Consider the following 19,656-nt stretch of genomic DNA (forward strand, 5'->3'; position numbering starts at 1 on the left):
ACAATATTTTCATTGCAAAGAGAAACGATAAAAGTGTCGCACATATCGCAAGTCCCCTTACAAAACAAAGAAAGAGTGCTTATTTATACAACCTAGCCATTTCCATCAGTTCCACCAGAACGTGTTCTTTTGTAGCATGAATGACGCAAAGGTAAGCGTTAGCTTTTCCTGCCAGCGATGCATGCAGCCCATCCATGTCGACGATACATTCGCCAGCCTGGGCGAGCATACGCTGGCGGAGCTGGCACTACCGATCAACTCCCATCTGGAGGTTGACCTCGAGTCGCAATCGGTCAGCTTTGACCACTTTGTGCCACCGTTCCGTGTAACCGATTCGACAAATGATACCAACGGGTTCATGTTGCTGTCAGACGGGCAAAACAAGGAGTCGCTCGGCCACAGCTTGCGCGTGAAGGCGGAACTGTTCGATGCGCTATCGAACAACTCGGAAATCGATCATCCCCTGTGCGACGAGTGTACCGATACGTTGCTGGAACTGATGGACAAGCAGCTCAAGATCGCCGAGGATGAATGGAACGATTACAACAACTATCTGAAGAAGCTGGAAATGACGGACGATGTGCCAAACATTGACGAGTTGGCGCAGGAGCTGGCCGGCCTGAAGGAGGACGAAACACGGCTGCTCGAGGAGCTTAGCAGCCTGTCTCGCGAAGAGCAATCCATCCGGCAAGCGATCGAGGAGCAGGAAAAGGAAAAGCAGCGGCTGGAACGCGAGGAAAACAAATACTGGCGCGAGTATACGAAGCATCGCCGAGACGTAATAACCACCGAGGACGAGTTCCGTTCGCTCGAATGCCAGATGGCGTATGCCCAGAGCCAGCTAGAGAAGCTGAAGAAAACAAACGTCTTCAATGCAACCTTCCATATCTGGCACTCGGGGCACTTTGGCACGATAAACAACTTCCGCCTCGGGCGGCTACCATCGGCTCCGGTCGACTGGTCGGAGATAAATGCGGCCTGGGGTCAGACGTGTTTGCTGCTGTCGGCCTTGGCACGCAAAATGAATTTCAGCTTCAAGCAGTATCGCCTGGTACCGTACGGCAATCATTCCTACATAGAGGTTCTAGGCGAAGGGAAAGAGCTACCGCTGTACGGGAACGGAGGATTCCGTTTCCTATGGGACTCCAAATACGATGCGGCGATGGTTGCATTCCTCGACTGTTTGCAGCAGTTCAAGGAAGAAATTGTCCGCCGAGATCCCGACTTTTGCCTGCCTTACCTAATGGAGAAAGGAAAAATCGAAGATGCATCGACGGGAAGCAGTTTTTCGATCAAGTAAGAAACGAAACACCAGCTTTGCAAACACTCTTTACTATTTCTGTCCATTATGCTTTTGCAGGATCCAATTCAACTCGGAAGAACAGTGGACCAAAGCGTTGAAGTACCTGTTGACGAATTTAAAATGGGTGCTCACGTGGGTATCGTCTCAGTTCACCGAGGACAAGCAGCGGTAGAACTTAAAATACCTTCCCTTTGCCCCGGGCAAGTGCGAGGCAAACTGCAGAACTTTCGTGATATTACTTCGTTGGCGATGGTCCTCGTCGTGTATAGATAGAACAAAATACATCCACTATGTATTGCATAACTCTCTGTTGCGTTAGTGATAAATAAAAGTTAAACCTTGGAATTATCAATGGTCTTATTATCAAAAGCTTATTACAATACATATCGCGCGATTTTTCCCACCATCGCGATTAAATTTTCGACAGGCATGTCGGGAATAAGATTTAAACATATGTTTTATAAAAAAATTGAACTAAGTCAATAAAATGTTGTCCTTAATAGATGTGGTCCGCGAAAATGTATTTTCAAAACCAAGTGGTCTGCAAATCGAAAAAGGTTGGAAAGCACTACTCAACATACAAAAAGTCAGTGTTCGAGCTAGGTGAACTGGCCTTCGCTGTTTTGCCCTTAACAGCAGTGCTCGGGCTGTCCCAATAAGATTCTTACAGGAAATATCTCATTTGTTCTACATCATTCGCTTTGAACGCTTCCATATATTTTTTTGTATGGCTTATCTGCGTATGTATGGCTTATCTGCGCATGTGTATGTGCGATATAACGTGTAAGCAACATTTGTTTTCAAAAATGTGTAGCAATTTTGCCAATTGTTGACAAATTTGCCGGGACAGCTCCATACTTTAAAGTATACGTAGGTAGTATATGTAGTAAAGTACATAGTATTACTGAAGATGTAAACATTTAAAAATTGATTTTTTTAGAAGTTCTCGATCAAAATTATGTTTTTCCGAAATTCTTGTTTGGTATCGAATCGAAAACAGAAATAAAAATGAATGTATTTTTTTTTTGTAAAAAAATGAAATTTTGAACCAGTGTTAATACCAATGTTGAATAATAATTTTGAAAATGTATGTAAGAATGAGAATGTATGCCATATGATGGGAAAGATGCACCTAGAAAAGCTGATTGCTTTTAAATTTTCTAAACAATGTCAAAATGTGTTCATCAAATGAGTGAAACGATTTTATTTTTTAACACATTTTCAAAACAAGGAAATGGCAATGAACAGACAATCCAACAGTCAGTACACCAAAAAAACAAACACATTGCATTTTTTTTACCTTCCAATTTTGTTCACCAGCACAATCGCACACCATCGCGAGCTCTTTGGCGGCCATCTTGAACCCTCAAAAACCCTCACAACGTCTTTCAAAAACGATCGCCAGCGAGGAAAAATCGCACTGAATTGGAGCGTTGGCGTGCTCGCGAAAACCGGTTTTTGTCCTACGGGCCGCTCTGTCAGTCTGTTGTCCCACAAAATGAACGAACATTGCTCAGCGGATTGATTTTGCCTCGATAAGCCAGCGCTCTGTGAGCTATCGATAATGGCATACGATATCAGTTTGCATATTGGCTCGTGACAAATTTTTGTGTAATTAATTCAATCTTATTTATTCACCGAAACACTGAATATTTTTATAGTCTAAGCCAACTCCTTCATTTTAGACACATCACAAGACAAGAATCTGATGCCAGAGCACAAATCGAACAAAGTTTTGCTTCTTGCCTGACAGTTGTTCGACAACTAACAGAGCGCTGCCTAAGTCGCCAGCCGAAAGAACCAAAGCGAGCGCACAATTTTTCCTCGCGAGTAGAGCACCGAGTCTGCCCAGTCTGGACGGTTTGCAAGTTCTACTTCCTTCGTGCGTGGTAAATTGTTAAGCTTTAAACTTGAGCCGTGTTGCTATAAAGGGGGAGAAAAAACTAACTACATTAGTGCACTACTGCAGCGAACAGTTTCCCAAACGGTTCTGCCTGAAATATTGCCCTAATCAGCACGCTGGAACAGGTGGCAGTGAATATAAAATTAGACACTTGTAAATTTGCTGACACCGATGGCAATTCGGTTGCCGGGGAGTCCGTTTCTCGCATTCGTCAGTCGATAATCTACAGCTTAGATTTAGTTGCAAAGTTGTACTTACTTTTCGATGTGTACAATAGAAGAGTAATATTTTTTTTTACTTGAAAAAGGACGAACAAACACCAACGTCCGAACAGTGCGAAACCGAATATTTGATCCAGACGGAATTTATCGCCAGTTTTGCACTGCTCGAATGAAAATTCATTCTAGTTTTGTGGTCTATTTTCATACGATGCAGGAAATGCTGTTAGTTTTCCATCGGCACGGAAAAGAAATATTGGAAAATTTGTTTCATTTACGTAATTCCGACGCTGGTAGTGTGCGTCGCGTATAATTGCGCATGTGTGCACGTGCGTCTCTGCCCGACTGTGTATATGCGGGCGAGCGGATGAATTTGCACGCGATTGTGTAATCCCGGTAATAGTGAGAATATTCTTGGCCGCTCCATTGCCAATTGAGCGATTGCCACCGGCTGCCCCTCGCCACCGTACACCTGCCGGCAATTGTAGCCGCGTTTCTTCCCGCAACAACGTCCGTCGCGAAAAATGCGTCGCCCTTCGCCACAACGAAGGACGACGCTTAACGCATTATCACGTGCTATTTTCCGTTGGTTGACGAAAGATGGATTGAGCAAGAAATGTTCCAATGCCTTTCTTTTCCGTCGTCTCTTTACAGGATTTACCGGGAAACAACAGAAAGCAGATTCGGGGCTTGCGTTAGCACTTGCGAAAAGAAGGCTAAACACCAGGAAGAAAAATCGTCCTCGCCGTCTTGTGTCGTCGTCGTCGTCCCCCCACCAGTTTTCCAGTTCGCCTCCGTTGAGTGACAGAACAGTGTCAGTGTATTGGTGTGTATGTGCGCGCGTATGTTCGTGTGTGTGTGACAGCAAGGATCCGTCGCCTACTTCGCCGGTATTTCGCCGTCTGTGTGTGTGTGAGAGAGAAAGAAAGAGGGAGATAGTTTTGGAGCACAGAAAGTGTGCTCTACTTGTGACGTGTGATTGTGTGGCGCTGCACATCCTTGGCTGGGTCACATCGGTCTGTTCGTCCTGTGACGCAAAAGCGAACTGTGTGTTGTGTTGTGTTGTGGCCCTAACGGTACACACGTGCTGCTCGCGAGTGTGCTCCATTGTGTGCGGTGTGTCAATATCCTTTTCCTGCTAGTGCGTTCAAGTCAAGTTTGTCTGAGCTTGTGCAAAAAGTGTCCAACCAAAAAAAGCCGACGTGTGCGCGTGCCCTTTTCAGTGTGTAAGTGAGTGCAGCTGCTGCCGGTACGAGTAACACGGGAATTATAGCATCCCTGCCTCTTCCGAATACCATCTCAACTGCTCCAGCCCAACAAACTACCCGGTGGGGTAATTTCGGCCTAAGCAGTGTTCAATACGTACGCAACCCATCCATCCGGCGCTAGCATTACCATGGCCTTCCTCCGTACGGTTTCGCGCTGTAACAGCCTGGTGCCCCGCAAGGTGTCCTCCCCGTCGTCGACCGGCACGAACGGATGCTTGTTGCACTCGCGGTCGGAGCAGTTCCTGCGACAGTACGGTATTCATGCGGCCAGCAACCACCGCGCCCAGCTGTCGAGTGCTTTGCTGGCGGCGCTCAACCACCGGCTAACCCTGGAAGGACACCCGTCGCTCGACGGAACGCGTCGCTGGCGGTCCACTACGGTGGCTGCTCCCTCGCCCGTCAGCACCGGTGCCCGCCAGCGCCAGCAGCAGGACAACAATCCCTCCACCCCGCAGCGCGATCCGCTGGACGTCAGCTTCAACGATCCGCATGCGGCCTTCAAGAGCAAAACCACCTTCGAGCTGATACGGGCGTACTTCGTGTACGTGCTGTGCTCGTCCGAGTTTTTGGTGGAAAACAATATGAAGGTAAGAACGCGCTTTTGGGGACCGGCCCGATGCCCAGACGAGTCCAGTGTTTGGTGTGGCACTCTTGGGAATGACCCCAAAGCCCGCTGCCATCCCACGAATGTAGAAGAGTTTGCAAAAGGCGACCAGCTATCCTTCATAATCTGTACGATTTTAACACCGGTCGCTCTCCAACCCCCCCCCCCCCTTCCTCCGCCCTCCTTTCCCAACACCATGAATGCCGTGCCAGAATCATTTCCCTTCGATTTCCCTTGCACCACATGCTGCCGCTTGTACACGCTCTGTGTGTCCCGTTCGTGTAAGCTAACAATCGACCAAACAGAAGTGAAAATCCGTTACGTCAAGAGTCATTCGAAAAGGACCGTCTGGTGTGCTCTGGGGAATTTCAATACGAAGAAATACGGTTTCTTCATTGTCAAGTCGCTTTGGATCATAATCGATTTCAGCCCACATGAATACGAACAACGAGGCGGACCACACTTGGCCCCATCCTAAAGATAGTCCATTACATCCTTACACCGGATCGTTTCCCTTTGGCGGTTATGCATGTGATCAATAGCGCGATATTCTGGCACATGCAGCCGCCGAGCGTTCGCGTCATATTTAGAACAAGAAGCAACAGAAGAACAGACTGGCCTGGCTGTGTATACAAGCCCCCTCGCGTTCGGTCATTTCCTTTGTTGCTAGGGCAGTTCAATACTGCACCAAGGCGTTGCATAATCGTCCTTGTTGTTTTGCGATCGTTTACATTGCAGCTAATTTGTACTGGTGCCCATTATGCAAGTTACGCTACAATGTTGCACTGCTTTACAAATCAGCCGGTTACTAGTAATCAGTAGCTGAAGTACGGTTTTTTTTTTGAAGAAAAAGCTAACAACTCGAAGTATAACTCCAATAAATGTGGTGAATGTCAGCTATCAGACTCAGGACATTCGAGTACCTGTGCACAGTAGAAATTCGGCCAGGCTCATCGCATCAACAACTACCATGCTCTCGCGGCGAACGCCTGAGCAGGCAGGAAGATTTGAGTAGCACCGCCACTGAAATGTGCTAAATTTATCCAACACACACTCTGATGTCGGTTGGATAGTTTAAAGAATTTTGCAAGAAAAAAAATACGAGAAAAACACACAAAACACTAGCTAAACAAACCCAGTTTCGCTCGCGGTGGAGAGGGTTTGTCTTGCTAAGATGATCTATCACCCTATTCTGTATAATGTTCGCACACACACCAAGTCGAAAGTGAATGAGCAATAAATAAGTGCTTCAGAAGACCGGGTAGAAAGAAGGCGACCTGAGCACATCACACAAAACATTGCCCGTGCACCAGCTGCAAAGTTGGCAAGATGTTGGCAAGCAGCGGATCGCCACCGTGTATTGCTCGCGTTTGAAAGTCTCGTGCTCATGTTTGGCGATTCGCATGAGGTGTGCGGGCTGACCTTTTTTCTCAATCTGCCACAAGTCCACTACACATTCGTGAAAGAATAGCCACTGGCGGTGTATTTTTGGCACACCGTTGGGGTGTTTCCCATGCCTGTAACGATGGGATCCACGAAGCACGAAAAGCAGGGGACGAGGACAGAACAGACTCTGTGCTACTGGTGGGTTTAGGCGCGTCACGCGATTGCAGAAAATTGCGAATCATGTGAGAGGGCAGCACAAAATTGTAACGCTAGTGATGTTTTGCTATTTGTTAATTTCATTAATAACACGAGCTGCACGATGGATTGACATTGTCCAGCAGAATGATGAACGTTCACTCAATCGGTTCTCTTTTTTTACGTTCACTTCTGAACAAACTCAATTAAACTCAGCTCCGGCTTTCGTAGAAAATTGATCAATTTTCCTATCATCCAAAGAATAGTTCGCTCTATGCGACACACTTTTATTCCTTGGCGCACGGTAAATGATGGAAAATTGCTAAATGAGCAATATCACATGATAGTGCCGCGACTGACGGCCGCTTGTAACGGCTGCCGCAGTACACCACCGGCGTGTTTCACTGGTCACCAAACAATCCTGCCATACGCGAACGTGTGTAGACCCATCAACGTGGCAGCAAGGGATTGATAGAAGCGGACGTACAATTATGCTAAAATTATCATTCACTTCTAATGCCCACATTGGGTTTATTTTTTTGCTTCCACGACACGCAGGTTGTCTGGCGCCTTGGGTTCGCGACGCAACAGACCGGTACGCACCGGTGCTAGGACGACGCACAATTAATTTACATGTGTCCCTGGATCTCTCACCAAAACAGTCATTCAGCTGTGTGAAATGGTGAACTCGTACACACACACATTGTAAATATTGTTCAGCCCACGCGCGTGTTGTTGTCGCCCCGGGTTCAGTTTTGGCACAGGATATCATGAAAATGTGACAAAACAACCACATCTCCGTCCCATCTCCTCCGTCTCCCCGTTTCACAGCAGGGATGATACGAAATGGTTGGTTATTTTTGTTTAGCCGAATGAATGAACCATATGGAAAAGCGATATTACTCCCAGCGATCACGCGATTAATCCATGCTCTGGAAGCCATACTACAGTTTGGATAATAATGAAATTTACTTCAAGGAGCAGGCCGCATTCGCGGAGCGATTTGATTTCGTTCAACCAATTTGGATGTATTACACACAACCGGCAACACGTACGTGTGTAGAGATACGTTTGATAACGAATTGCATTTTGAAATGTAAAACATAGTTGCTGGTAGCAACACTCCGTACACTAAACATTATCTAATGGTGCCAACTAACCTACCCAATGATCGTTTGCAATAAGGAAACGTAGCTGAAGAAGCATGTCAAGTGGTGTTGGGTTCTATATTTAAACCTGGTGCAGTCGACGGGCAGGGCATCACTAGGCAGATACTCTTGCCAACAGCTGAGAAACGTTCAAAGTTTGGCAGTTTGTATTGTTGCCGCCGCCGCGCTACACATACCGTTCACGAAAGTGGAGAGGTCAGAAAGACCAGTGAACCGGAACCACCTCAAACCGGTGCGAATTCGGCCACAAGATATTAGTGTTACTTAGCACAATTAAAGTCACTTTGCGGTTGGACGCACGTGAGCCGTGATCACATGATGATCACCCATTCCACGATGCAACCATTATGGCAGCTTTAAGGCTCTGTCAATGGTTTTGCAAACTGCAAAGTCAAGCCTGAAAGACTGGACGATGAGCGTTAAACGTTTCGACAAACAGGGAGGTGGAATGTATTAAGTTGTTCGCTGGTAGCCGAAAGATATCCCCGCCCTCTAAAGACAGCTTCGTGACCACTGGCCATTATCATTTCACAATCAGTGCAAGGTCTCAGTTGCGACTTGCCGATTACCCAGTCACAATGCGCCAGAGATTTATTCCATGACGTCTGGTGTGTTCAAGCTTAGGACGACAGATCGTCATGGCTGCACACTGCGTACTCGGCGACGGTTGTATTAATGGCGCTAATTAAACGTGTTTAACGTGCCGTCGGTAAAAAAGCTTATAACTGACTGTGTGGCGCACATCACACCTTCACGGGACGTGGAACAAGAAAATCTTGGCAAACCAGTGAGGCCAGTATGGTGCTCTACATACAATGTATTGATGCTATTTACAAAACATTCCGCCCGTGACCGTCATCTAACCGCGAATGCACAAGTTGATGGACATCTAAGTCGGAAAAGCCTGCCCAAACGAAAGTATTCGCATGATCTTACTGTATGGTCAAACTAGAAGCCAGATCTTTATCTTCCAAGATTCGAAGGGTAGGTCGGATAATGGGGCCATCCGCACCCGCGTGGATAAGAACATGACAAGCGCGCAATAAAATAGTGCTGACCTTGGCAATGCACGCGTTCCGGTTGGTGGCGTCAGTGATGCGGAACCTTCGCTACTAGCGCTTTTTGCAAAGACGCATGCGATCTCTCGTACTATTAGAGGCCGGGGCTGACGATCGACCAACCAACGTGCCAGAATAGCAGTGAGCCGCACGCGCTAAAGTAGTATTTGTCAACTGGCCCGGTTAGTGTTTGTGCAACTAGACTATAGTTCCTTTAGATCGTCCGCATCACTTGTACCTCCGGGTGCCGCCAGACCGCACCAATCGCCCCCGTATAGTTTGAATCCCATCCACTACAACTTAGTTGCATAACCTCGCGATCGGTATTGCACTTTTTGTTGCAATGGGAAGTTTCGCGGGAGGAAATGTGACGTGGGAGGATTTTTTATCTGTCATCAGCTGGCAACTGTAAATGGTACCAACACATATCATTTCCACCACACCCATCGTTGTGGAATATTGATCGTCGGACGGAGTGAACCGCTAAAGTCTCATTACTAAGTGCTCCATAAATTCCTATCGTCGGTTCAATGATTCATGTACATAGGGCTGGGCTGTGCATAGGGCTCTAGCAGGTTTCTTATTATCTGGGATTCTAATTTTGAACTGTATGATAAATTGAGAATATGCAAAAAGTTACAAATAATATTTGCAATACCTACGCTTAGCTAGAAATTATTGTTATAATAGTTACTAAGCAATAGTTTATACCTGTTTTTTTAAGCAGTGAGTCAAAACATTAGCAGAATACGTTAGTCTATTTCTGATGACAATCGTGTAAGCGACAGCTGTTATTTGCTGTCGTGCTATATCTAACAACGACCATTTCCAGCCAAATGCCGTTTAGTTTATTTTACGAGCTTCCAGAATTTGCCTTTACGATCGTGTCGTGTCTGAGTGGCGCGCATTGTCCAAATGGCCAAAATCGCTACGGATTGAATGCAAATTGTCCTGAACTTGAGATGACATTGAGGATGGCACTCTTACGGCTTGATAAAATGAAACTACCGTGAGTGTGGACACGTTTGCGCGAATGGGTTGGCAAATTCTGGTCATTCATTTTATGTCCTAATTAAAATGATTCGCGTTCCCGTGTCAAGTTGACGAAACAGGTATCAGTAAATCTCGGTCGATTGTTCACCGCTGCACGATCCCTAATCTGTTCCCAATTTAACAGCTTCCCTGTATCCTTCGTCTTCACATTACCCGAACTCTTCATAAACTAACCGACATGCAGTGATGTATTGTGTAACTAACAATTGACCAATGTCTCTTCCTTTCTTTTTCTTTGTCTCTTACTCTCGTTTCATTATGTATGTCACATTGGGCTTTTGCCTTTACTCTTCATCGAATCTTGCTGCACGAATTCGGAACTCAAAATTATACCAATTGGAATGATACGATGGCAAAATTCACGCGTACCTGTGTAACCATGATCCTTACCCCGCATGTTCGATCCAACTATCCCTGGGAATCGCTCGAAAATTCAAAATGATTCGATACCTAATTGTGCCGCATGTCTATCATTCTGCATCCCCGAACCCCGATCATCGTTGCGCTATCATCATACGAAACACACAATTACGCCATTACCAAAAAACGGTCGGAACGGACCGATTCTTCCTTCATGCGATACTGAACCTCCTCAAACGAATGGCGTGCTGGTTATATATTGAAAATTGGAAAAATTATATTGGAAATGGAAAACAATACGATTTGGATATTGAAATTGGCGTAATATAAAACAAAAACAACCAAACGAATGATTTGGTCATGCGAAATTGCAATGATAACCAAAAAATTGAAAAAAAAAACAAATGCAATATAAAACATTTAAAACAATACACACAATCGTCGACCGTTTGCGTGTGGTTCGTGAATGGCGATCGTATCCTTGTTGCATGGAATACACTACTACCACAAAAACCTCCTGCCACTTCCGACTCCATCTGCGCACGTTCTCACGCTCATACGAACCCAACGGCCAATGTGTAACGATCATCACACCATCCCGCGCTCGTCTTGCGCAAATCGCACGTGATTTTACAGCTGATGAAAGTCGCGCAAACCATTCTCGGCGAAAAGCTCTTTACGCTGCTGATGAAGTATACATTCTATGGCCATTTTGTGGCCGGTGAAGATCAGCAAAAAATTGTCCCAACACTGGAAAGGTACATGTAACCGCTAGCGAATAGTTGTATTTCTAATGGTATTATTTTTCTTTTCTTTCTTTTCTCCTTTTTTGTATCTTTTGTATCGTTTTTTTCTTTCTTTTTTCATTCTTCACGTTTGTTTTTCGTGATATAAAAAACACACAAATATTACTTTTATCTTTTGTTCAACGGGATCGATGGTTTACCATTTACTTTTCGTCCTACAACATGAAAATTTGTGATTGCAAAATTTGGCCTACAAAAATCTCATCCTCCCATTCGCTTTTTTATTGGATTTAACAAACAATTAAATATAAACTCACACATATGTACACAAAACTCGCATCCTCGAACGCGGCAATGTGTCTCTCTCTCGCATCTGACTGATTGTGGATCATCAACCCCCGGCGGCCCCGACCAACCTGATCGTTCCGGAATCCGGTCGTATCGGCGGGCTCCCTCGATGGTTCCACCCGAACGGTTCTGCGTCCCTCTCCCCTCTTCTGGCCCGATAGATCATGAAACTGATGCGAGCCATTCTCGGCGACCGGCTGTTTGTCTATCTGATGAAGCAGACGTTCTATGGGCATTTTGTGGCGGGCGAGGATCGTATCCGGATCGTGCCAACATTAACAAGGTGTCTCTATTCCTACCAATTTCTATACGTTTCCCGTTTGTGATTGCGACCTTTTGTAATGAGAAAACAAATGCATTCAGGCAAAACATTTCCACTTACACGACGACCCGAATGCGTTGGATGCGCGTTTATTGTTGGCTAACTGACTTGTGCACTTGTTCGTGATTCTCTCATCACACCACACCTATCCCGCACTTTCCCTTCCACGTGCTCCGGAAGATCGCCTTCTGTGGCGAGAAGCACACGTGTGCTTTCCATCACAAAACTCCTTGTTTAGTGTAATCATCTTGTGTCTTTACGTCTGTTTAGTACATGTAATGTTTACCATCAGTGTCGTGTTGATGTTTGGATCATAATTTCGTCGGACGATGCAATACGATTTTTGACTCTCACAATTATTTATTTTCCCTTCTGCATCGTTCTTCGTTCTTATATCGTTTTATCCATATACAGACAGTACAGAACATGGCTGTATGCCTTTCACTTTATGTGTATATAACATGAATAAATGGGCACATTGCGCAACGAAAAGTGTTCAGCGTGTTTGTTACAGTTTAATTTTCCTGAAATAAATTATTTTTCATCTAATTGTAAAATGTCATGTACAAGACTCTGGTGGCTAGCTCAAAGAAAATAGTATGGTTTTGAACTTCGATATCAGTTTGATAACATCATGAATTTTATGTTCATTTCAAAAGATATTTTATAATAAAAACACACAGAAATTTAGTTTTCATTCCCTGTATAGTTGTAAAGCATCCATCTTGAAGTTATGTACATATAATTTCTGATTACATAATTTTGCATAGATGTTTTGTTTTCATAGTACTAACAAAGATTATTCAATGAAAAATAGGCCCACCCGAAAATTCTACCACAAGTACACACACGCTAATCGTTACTTTCCTTCAAAACATATTTTAGATTGCGTTCGTTCGGTGTCAAACCGATTCTTGACTATTCGGTAGAGGAAGATCTGTCCCAGGAAGAGGCAGAAAAGCGCGAAGTTGAGTAAGTAGATCGGGCCTGCTCCGGGACGTCTGTCTCGTGTTAAAGGTGACACCTCTCTAATATCCAATTGCATCGTTCGCCACTTTCAGAGCTTCCGTGTCGTCCGCGGGAACCAACCTGTCGGAGGACAGTGCTGACTCGCTGCCACAGTACAGCGTCGATAAAACGTTCGCTGATCGGCGATACAAGGTGCAGAGTGCCAGGACGTACTTCTACCTTAATGAAGCCACCTGCGAACGCAACATGGAAACTTTCCTCGAGTGTCTCGACGCGGTCAAAGGTGTGTATAATGGTCAGGAAGACAAGGGAATGCTTTACTTATGAAGAAAGCCTTGTTCGTAATATTTTGCAAATGTGATAGACACTAATAATAACTTACACAGACACACACACACTCTCTCTCTAGACGTGGTGCAAAAATATGGTACCTGATTATGCAACAACACCCTTTTTACCTAAAAATATAACCCTTCCTTGGTGTCACATGATCGCGTTAGCCCATCATTAAAATCGATTGTCCATCAACAGGTTCATGGCGTACGATTTGGCAAACCCCAGGGTATTACAAAAAAACTGACACAAATGAGAACCAAGTTGTGCGCACATGGGCTCAGGGCTTAAAACATTTGCTGACCGGCGCCAAATTTGCAATGGTTGCATAATGAGTGCTTCATTTTCTTGTTGAATCGAGCACAGTGCGATGATGCACTCGCGGTCCGGTCACCGCCCGAACGGGTGCACAGCTGCAGCGAGAATATTACTGGTCTTACGTACAGCCGAATGCTCGTCGTTTTGTTGGCCGAGAAGCAATAAAACAGGACAACAACAGGAAAAATAAACTGATGCATGCTGCAGCAAGAGAAACCTGACAACCGAGTCTAGCGCAACTTTTACCAACGGAAGAGATGACCACGTTGCATTCAGCAGCGGGTCGCTCTGCTCCGCGGATTGGAATTTTATTTATTGCTCCACCTGACGGCACCGGAGCGTGATCCAGCGATGGGGAGAATGTAGCCGGTGTGGTTGCTTTCTCAGCCGGTTGCTCGTGATTTTCTTACGCTTCACTTCCTTCCGGTGATTTCTGCTTCTGCTGGAACGTCAGGCGGTTGCCGAAAATGGAACAACAGCAATGGTGCGATCGAAAATGCTGCACCTCGCGCCACTATCGCCGCTTCTTTTTGCTGAGAAAACGACCAAAATTAATAGGCTGCGTGTTTGCGGTGGAAGCCATTTGATCGCAAAATTCAGACAATGCCCTTGGGCGATGGCGAAACGTATACTTTTTTGGAACAGGACAAACCGGTCAGGGTATTTCAACTTTCTTGTTGTTACATTTTTTTGTATTCTTCCTTAAACAAAAAAGAGAAACACGTTTTTTGTCCGTCTGGACACACGGGCCCGTGGTGTCCGGTTGGCGGCGCATAAAACCTGATTTTGCGATAGTGTTTCTGCCACTGACCTTCTGAATTGCCATTGACCGGACAGTGGCTAGGAGTGTGCGTGTGTGCCAGTGTCCCAAGCAATTATCTTTTGCTTCTTTACTTCTCTGAAGAATTTCGTACCACCGCTTATTGAAACACACTTTCAACGCAGATTTCATAGGAAGAAGAAGTATGTTACGAGACAAAAGTTTATTTGTCTATATGTTTGATTTGAAATTTATTGTATATTTATAATGTATGTTTGAAATGAAATTTACAAAAAAAAAATCATATGTTTTCTTGTCCGAATGATGGATAAAACAACGCACCAAACATACGCTTGTTGAATATTTTTATTACAGTTGCACAAAATGTAACGCAAACTATAATTCCCACAGAAAATGAATGTAAACGTCACGTGACGCCGCTAGGTATTTTGCCCAGCCCACGGTATAAAACAGACAGGCTTTACGAGCGATATCGCGCCACCAACCACTGTCTGCACCTGTCTCACGCTGTTGGAAGAAGGAAAACCATGTTCACGAGGGGCTCGGCTATCATTACGTAGGGCCGTTTTTTTGTTTGACGTCATTGTAGAGCAGAAATGCAGCATTGGTCGGGAATGTTGGTTGCTTAATGTTGGATCACGCGCTGCAAATTATAGCCGAATGATTCAGAACGTTTTGCGTTGTGTATTTTCTCGACTGTCGATGGCCTATTTCAATCCGGCGGTGTGTGCGAGTGGGCAGAACATGCCAAGCAGTGTGCAAGCATGACATACAGGGCACGACCGGGGACAGGGTGATGGAAAATCGGGGGGAATTTTCCCATCATGTGTGTGAGTGTGTGTATGTGTGCATGTGGGTGGAATTGAACGATGGTCACTCTCGTAGTGTCACTCTTTTGATTCTTCAGCTTGTAAATTTTGGTGAGTTCCATGAGCCCCGTCAACACGATGGGTGCGTTTGTACTAAAACGCTTGAAAACAGTTTAGAACGAATGTGATGGATGTCGATTAAAACATTTAATGTTAATGATGTACATATTCTTTTAATTTGAGTCATCTTATTATCTTATTGCAATAAATATACATTTTTTTAATTCAAATTTGTTTCCTCATCCATTTACAGGCGCCACATTCGGTACTGGTATTACTGCTATTAAACTGACTGCCCTCGGTAGACCACAGCTGCTAGTACGTATTTTGCACTCAGACACGAGCTCTCTGAAATCTCTTCAGCATGCAATTTCTTAACGAAAATCCGATTCCGTCCATTGCAGCTTCAAGTGTCGGAAGTAATCATGCAGGCTCGCCGCTATATGATGGATTTGGCCGGAAGTACCGGGAACATTTTAACGCATCACAAAACCATTCAAGATCTCGAACGCTATCTCGGCAACGTTTCCGATAAGGCGGAGGTAAAGCAGTTTTTGGAGAAGGTGACATCCGACAAAGACGGGTAGGTGCAGCGAGAGCCATTTTTGTTTTTGCAAAAATTATCATCAACCATCATTATCGTCCACAGCATTCTGCATCTGTTCCCGTGGACCGGTATTATTAACGAGGACTGTCAGCTGAGTGAAACCTTCCGCGTGCCGGACCCGGTGACCGGTCAAATGCGTCGCTTGATCTCAAAGATTCCACCCAAAGAAGAGGAGATGTTCCGTAACATGATCAGACGATTGAATACTATTGTTAAGGTGAGAATTGTTTGTGGCCGAAAGAGGATGTACCGTAGCGGATGAGATAGATGTAGTTTACTATTTTCTCGCTTCTGTCTCCAGACTGCCCAAGACCTTGACGTTCGTATTATGATTGACGCCGAGCAAACCTACTTCCAACCAGCCATCTCACGAATCACACTCGAAATGATGCGAAAGTATAACACCGAAAAGGCCATAGTGTTCAACACCTACCAGTGTTATCTGAAGGACACGTACAAAGAGGTAAAGGCACAGCAGCAGCATTTGGATGCTTCTTTTTTTTCTCTCTCTCTGTCTCTCTAAAAGATTATATTTGTGATACTCTACCTCGTTAGGTGTGCACGGATCTGGAGCAAGCCAAGCGTCAAAACTTCTATTTCGGCGCGAAGCTTGTGCGCGGAGCGTACATCGAGCAAGAGCGTGCCCGCGCCGCCGCACTGGGCTATGAGGATCCAACTAATCCCTCCTTCGAAGCAACTACCGAAATGTACCACAAGACGTTGACTGAGTGTTTGAGACGCATCAGGGTATGTACGAAGAAGCTGCCGCTACAGGAATGAGGTTGATCTAACTAAATCTGTTTCTTTTACGCTAACCATTGCAGATTCTCAAAGATGCAAACATCGATCCGAAGAAGATTGCCATCATGGTTGCATCGCACAACGAGGATACGGTTCGGTTTGCCATTGAGAAGATGCAGGAGATTGGCATCCATCCGGAAGATAAAGTGATTTGCTTCGGTCAATTATTGGGCATGTGTGATTACATCACGTTCCCGCTCGGTAAGAACCTACTCCCCTCCCCCCCCCCCCCCCCTTCGCTAGAGGGAAGCTATCTCGAACGAACCTTCACCGCTAATCTGCTATCCTTCCTCTCCTACCATTTGCCACGTGCCAGGTCAAGCCGGTTACTCGGCCTACAAATACATCCCGTACGGTCCAGTCAACGAAGTCCTGCCGTACCTTTCGCGACGAGCGCAGGAAAACAAGGGCGTGCTGCAAAAGATCAAGAAGGAGAAGCGCCTGCTGCTGTCGGAGATCACCAAACGGCTAGCCAAGGGGCAACTGTTTTACAAACCGAAGGGCAAATACGTTCCTATCTAAGCAGGTGCGTGTGTTGCATGCTTTCGCCATGGTGGCGGATGGAGCCGACAGTAGTAGCACTCTGCCGCAAGGCAGCACACCTACACACGACGCGCGAATAAGGCTCGGTTAGCGGTAGCAGCAGAATTGAATTTAATAACCCTCTGAACCTCCTCACATCCCCTTTTCTCACGTGAATAGTTATTCGTGTTTTTTTATAATAATTGCGAGCATCTTTTAACAACATCCCTTACGTAAAAGGAAAATAATAGAAAAGATGCAAACACACACACACGCGCGCGCAGATACATACAAGGGTGATGTTTTATACTGGCAAAGTATTCGCCCGTACTAGTTATGGCAACCGTACGAACCGTAACCAAAATCATCCGATCCCCGCCGACAATGTGATTTTTAAACCGTTTGACACGGAACAGCGGTGTAAGATGTTTACGTTTACGTTTCTCGTTATTTTTTTGTTTTTCTTCGCTTCAGCTACTTTCCCCACAACACTTGACCGATGTGCGTCGTTAGATCGTGCACGTCGTGATTTCGGTTCAATGTACAATGTGCTCTCAAAAATGTGTGTGTGTATAGCTTTGTTTGTTTGAATGACGAACCCAGTAATGTTTGTCCGAAATTGACCACGTGATATTTTTTATCTTTCCTTGCTTTATGTTTGGGGAAAGACTTTTGCCGATATGTGTATTGGCCCTTCCTGAGTCTGGTACAGTTTATGATATTGAATCTGCCGTACACAGCGTAACTTTGGTTCAGTTGAGCTACCGAACGGTCCTCACTTTAGCATACCTATTTTAATATCTAAAACGTAGTAGTTTCAAACGCTGCACCATAATGGCGGGTGGAGATGGACGCGCTCAATTGTTCGATTTACTCCGACATATTTCTTGCCAAAAAAAAAACGCTTCCTTGTTACTTTCCGTAACAATTTGCTCATGTTCAGTGCTGCGACATCTTACCGTGAGCGTGTGTGTGCGTGTGTATGTGAGGACCGTTTTTGCGGCTGGACTGGCTTCTTCAGGACGTAATGCTCCGGTGAAGGCATGACCCGGCTCGGATGATCCCTGTGTATTCTGGTGAACATCATCATTGAATGTTAGTATTATATGCTTATTATGTGAAGACAGGAAAGACAAGAACGCGCAACGGTAGGCAAATTTTAGATACTCTAGAATCCAGTGATGGTTACAGAGAAAACCAGCAACGCAAACACTCACATTTACAACCACCAAACCAAACGAACATGCACACACATACACACTTTGAAAAGTGCTGACAATAAACTGAGTATAACAAATTCAACTAAATGTGAAGCAAAAGCATTCGCCAGAGTAAGCTGAGTGAAAGATGTGCGCTTCGCCCAAACGCATGTTCAACTGGCGAAAGAACACCCTCCCCTCCCAGGTAGTGGGTGTGTGTGTGCGTGTGTATGTTGTATGTGATTGAACCAGTCAACGGCGTTTTATCGAGAAATAAAATCGACCTCCTCTCTGGTGGAGTTGGCAAAATAATAGAGCAAAATGTTAGGCGAGAATTGTAATCATATTTAAATGTGTGAATCAAACCACTATTACAACAACAACAAAACATACCAAACAACAAACACGAAACGAATGCGATACAAATATTTCACAACATGTTCTAAGTAAATGTTTGCATGTTCCAATATGTTCCGTCTATACCGAGGGAACTGAAACCGATAAGAGGAAAACAAAACAAAACAATTATGGTAATTACCGATGCTAGTGATGAATATTATTAAAAGGAAAAGATAACAAAGAACAAAAATGGATCTGAATAATGAATAAGACATACTATCGAGAACCTATGCTAAATGTGCACACAGCAGCAGCAGGAGCAGCAGGAGCAGCAACAGACACAAGGAGAGAAGGAAGGATTGGGATGTTAATGTTCTCACGTATTTGAATGTGTTTGTAAGTTTTGAAAAAAAAAACAAAAACTGGCAAATGGGAATATTGTATCGTGTGTATTAGTCCGACGAACATGGGAGTTAAACACCCACAAACGTCGCAAACGTCGTTGTCTCTCGGATCGTTGATACTCAATTTCGAAAATCGAAGGAAAAAAACCCCACCCTTCCCAAAAGGGACGCCTGGGTGTAACTGGCAAATGTGCTGTTAATTAATTGCAAACCTCTCTGATCGTACGATGTGTAAAAATTCTGAGACAAACAATAAATATACTGAATCAGAACGAGCAACCGGCGGCACCGCGAGATGTGATGTAAATTTCATCCGAACATTTGAAAATTGCGCCAAACGCATTGAGCACGCTAAATGTTGCGCCAATGGTGAACATTTGTAGTGTTCCGCATGCAAAAGGGCTACACAAACTGTGTGTGGTAAAAAAATCATGAAACTCAAATAACACCATTGTAACATTTGTTATTTAGCTTTGTGCAGTGAAGTTGATGGCTCATTTTATAACTGCTTCTTTTAAGTATCTATTTTTTTTTTTGAAAATATAAAACGATGGCTAAACTTCGACGCACAAAAAAAAGAT

At 44.8% G+C, this 19,656-nt stretch overlaps 2 protein-coding genes across 5 annotated transcripts; both read left to right on the forward strand.

Annotated features, from left to right (window-relative positions):
• Window positions 1-1,723, forward strand: LOC121590271 (beclin-1-like protein). The gene is made up of 2 exons (XM_041909763.1): window positions 1-1,296; window positions 1,361-1,723. The coding sequence occupies exons 1-2, from the start codon at window positions 137-139 to the stop codon at window positions 1,473-1,475; spliced, it is 1,275 nt and encodes a 424-aa protein (XP_041765697.1). The 5' UTR covers window positions 1-136; the 3' UTR covers window positions 1,476-1,723.
• A 1,357-nt stretch (window positions 1,724-3,080) lies between these two features.
• Window positions 3,081-19,347, forward strand: LOC121587754 (proline dehydrogenase 1, mitochondrial). 4 transcript variants are annotated; one of them, XM_041904841.1, is made up of 12 exons: window positions 3,081-3,185; window positions 4,079-5,279; window positions 11,154-11,275; window positions 12,819-12,905; window positions 12,995-13,185; window positions 15,457-15,521; window positions 15,608-15,786; window positions 15,853-16,027; window positions 16,112-16,273; window positions 16,366-16,557; window positions 16,635-16,812; window positions 16,928-19,347. In XM_041904841.1, exons 2-12 carry the CDS (start codon window positions 4,821-4,823, stop codon window positions 17,131-17,133), a joined length of 2,016 nt encoding a protein of 671 aa, XP_041760775.1. In that variant the 5' UTR covers window positions 3,081-3,185; window positions 4,079-4,820; the 3' UTR covers window positions 17,134-19,347. The 4 variants fall into 4 exon arrangements, with proteins under 4 accessions (XP_041760775.1, XP_041760773.1, XP_041760774.1 ...); XM_041904839.1 differs by having other exon boundaries at window positions 3,083-3,192; XM_041904840.1 differs by lacking the exon at window positions 11,154-11,275 and adding an exon at window positions 11,773-11,894 and having other exon boundaries at window positions 3,083-3,192.
• Window positions 19,348-19,656: the final 309 nt, after the last annotated feature.

The sequence above is a fragment of the Anopheles merus genome, chromosome 2R, assembly GCF_017562075.2.
Source record: "Anopheles merus strain MAF chromosome 2R, AmerM5.1, whole genome shotgun sequence".
Lineage (NCBI taxonomy): Eukaryota > Metazoa > Arthropoda > Insecta > Diptera > Culicidae > Anopheles > Anopheles merus.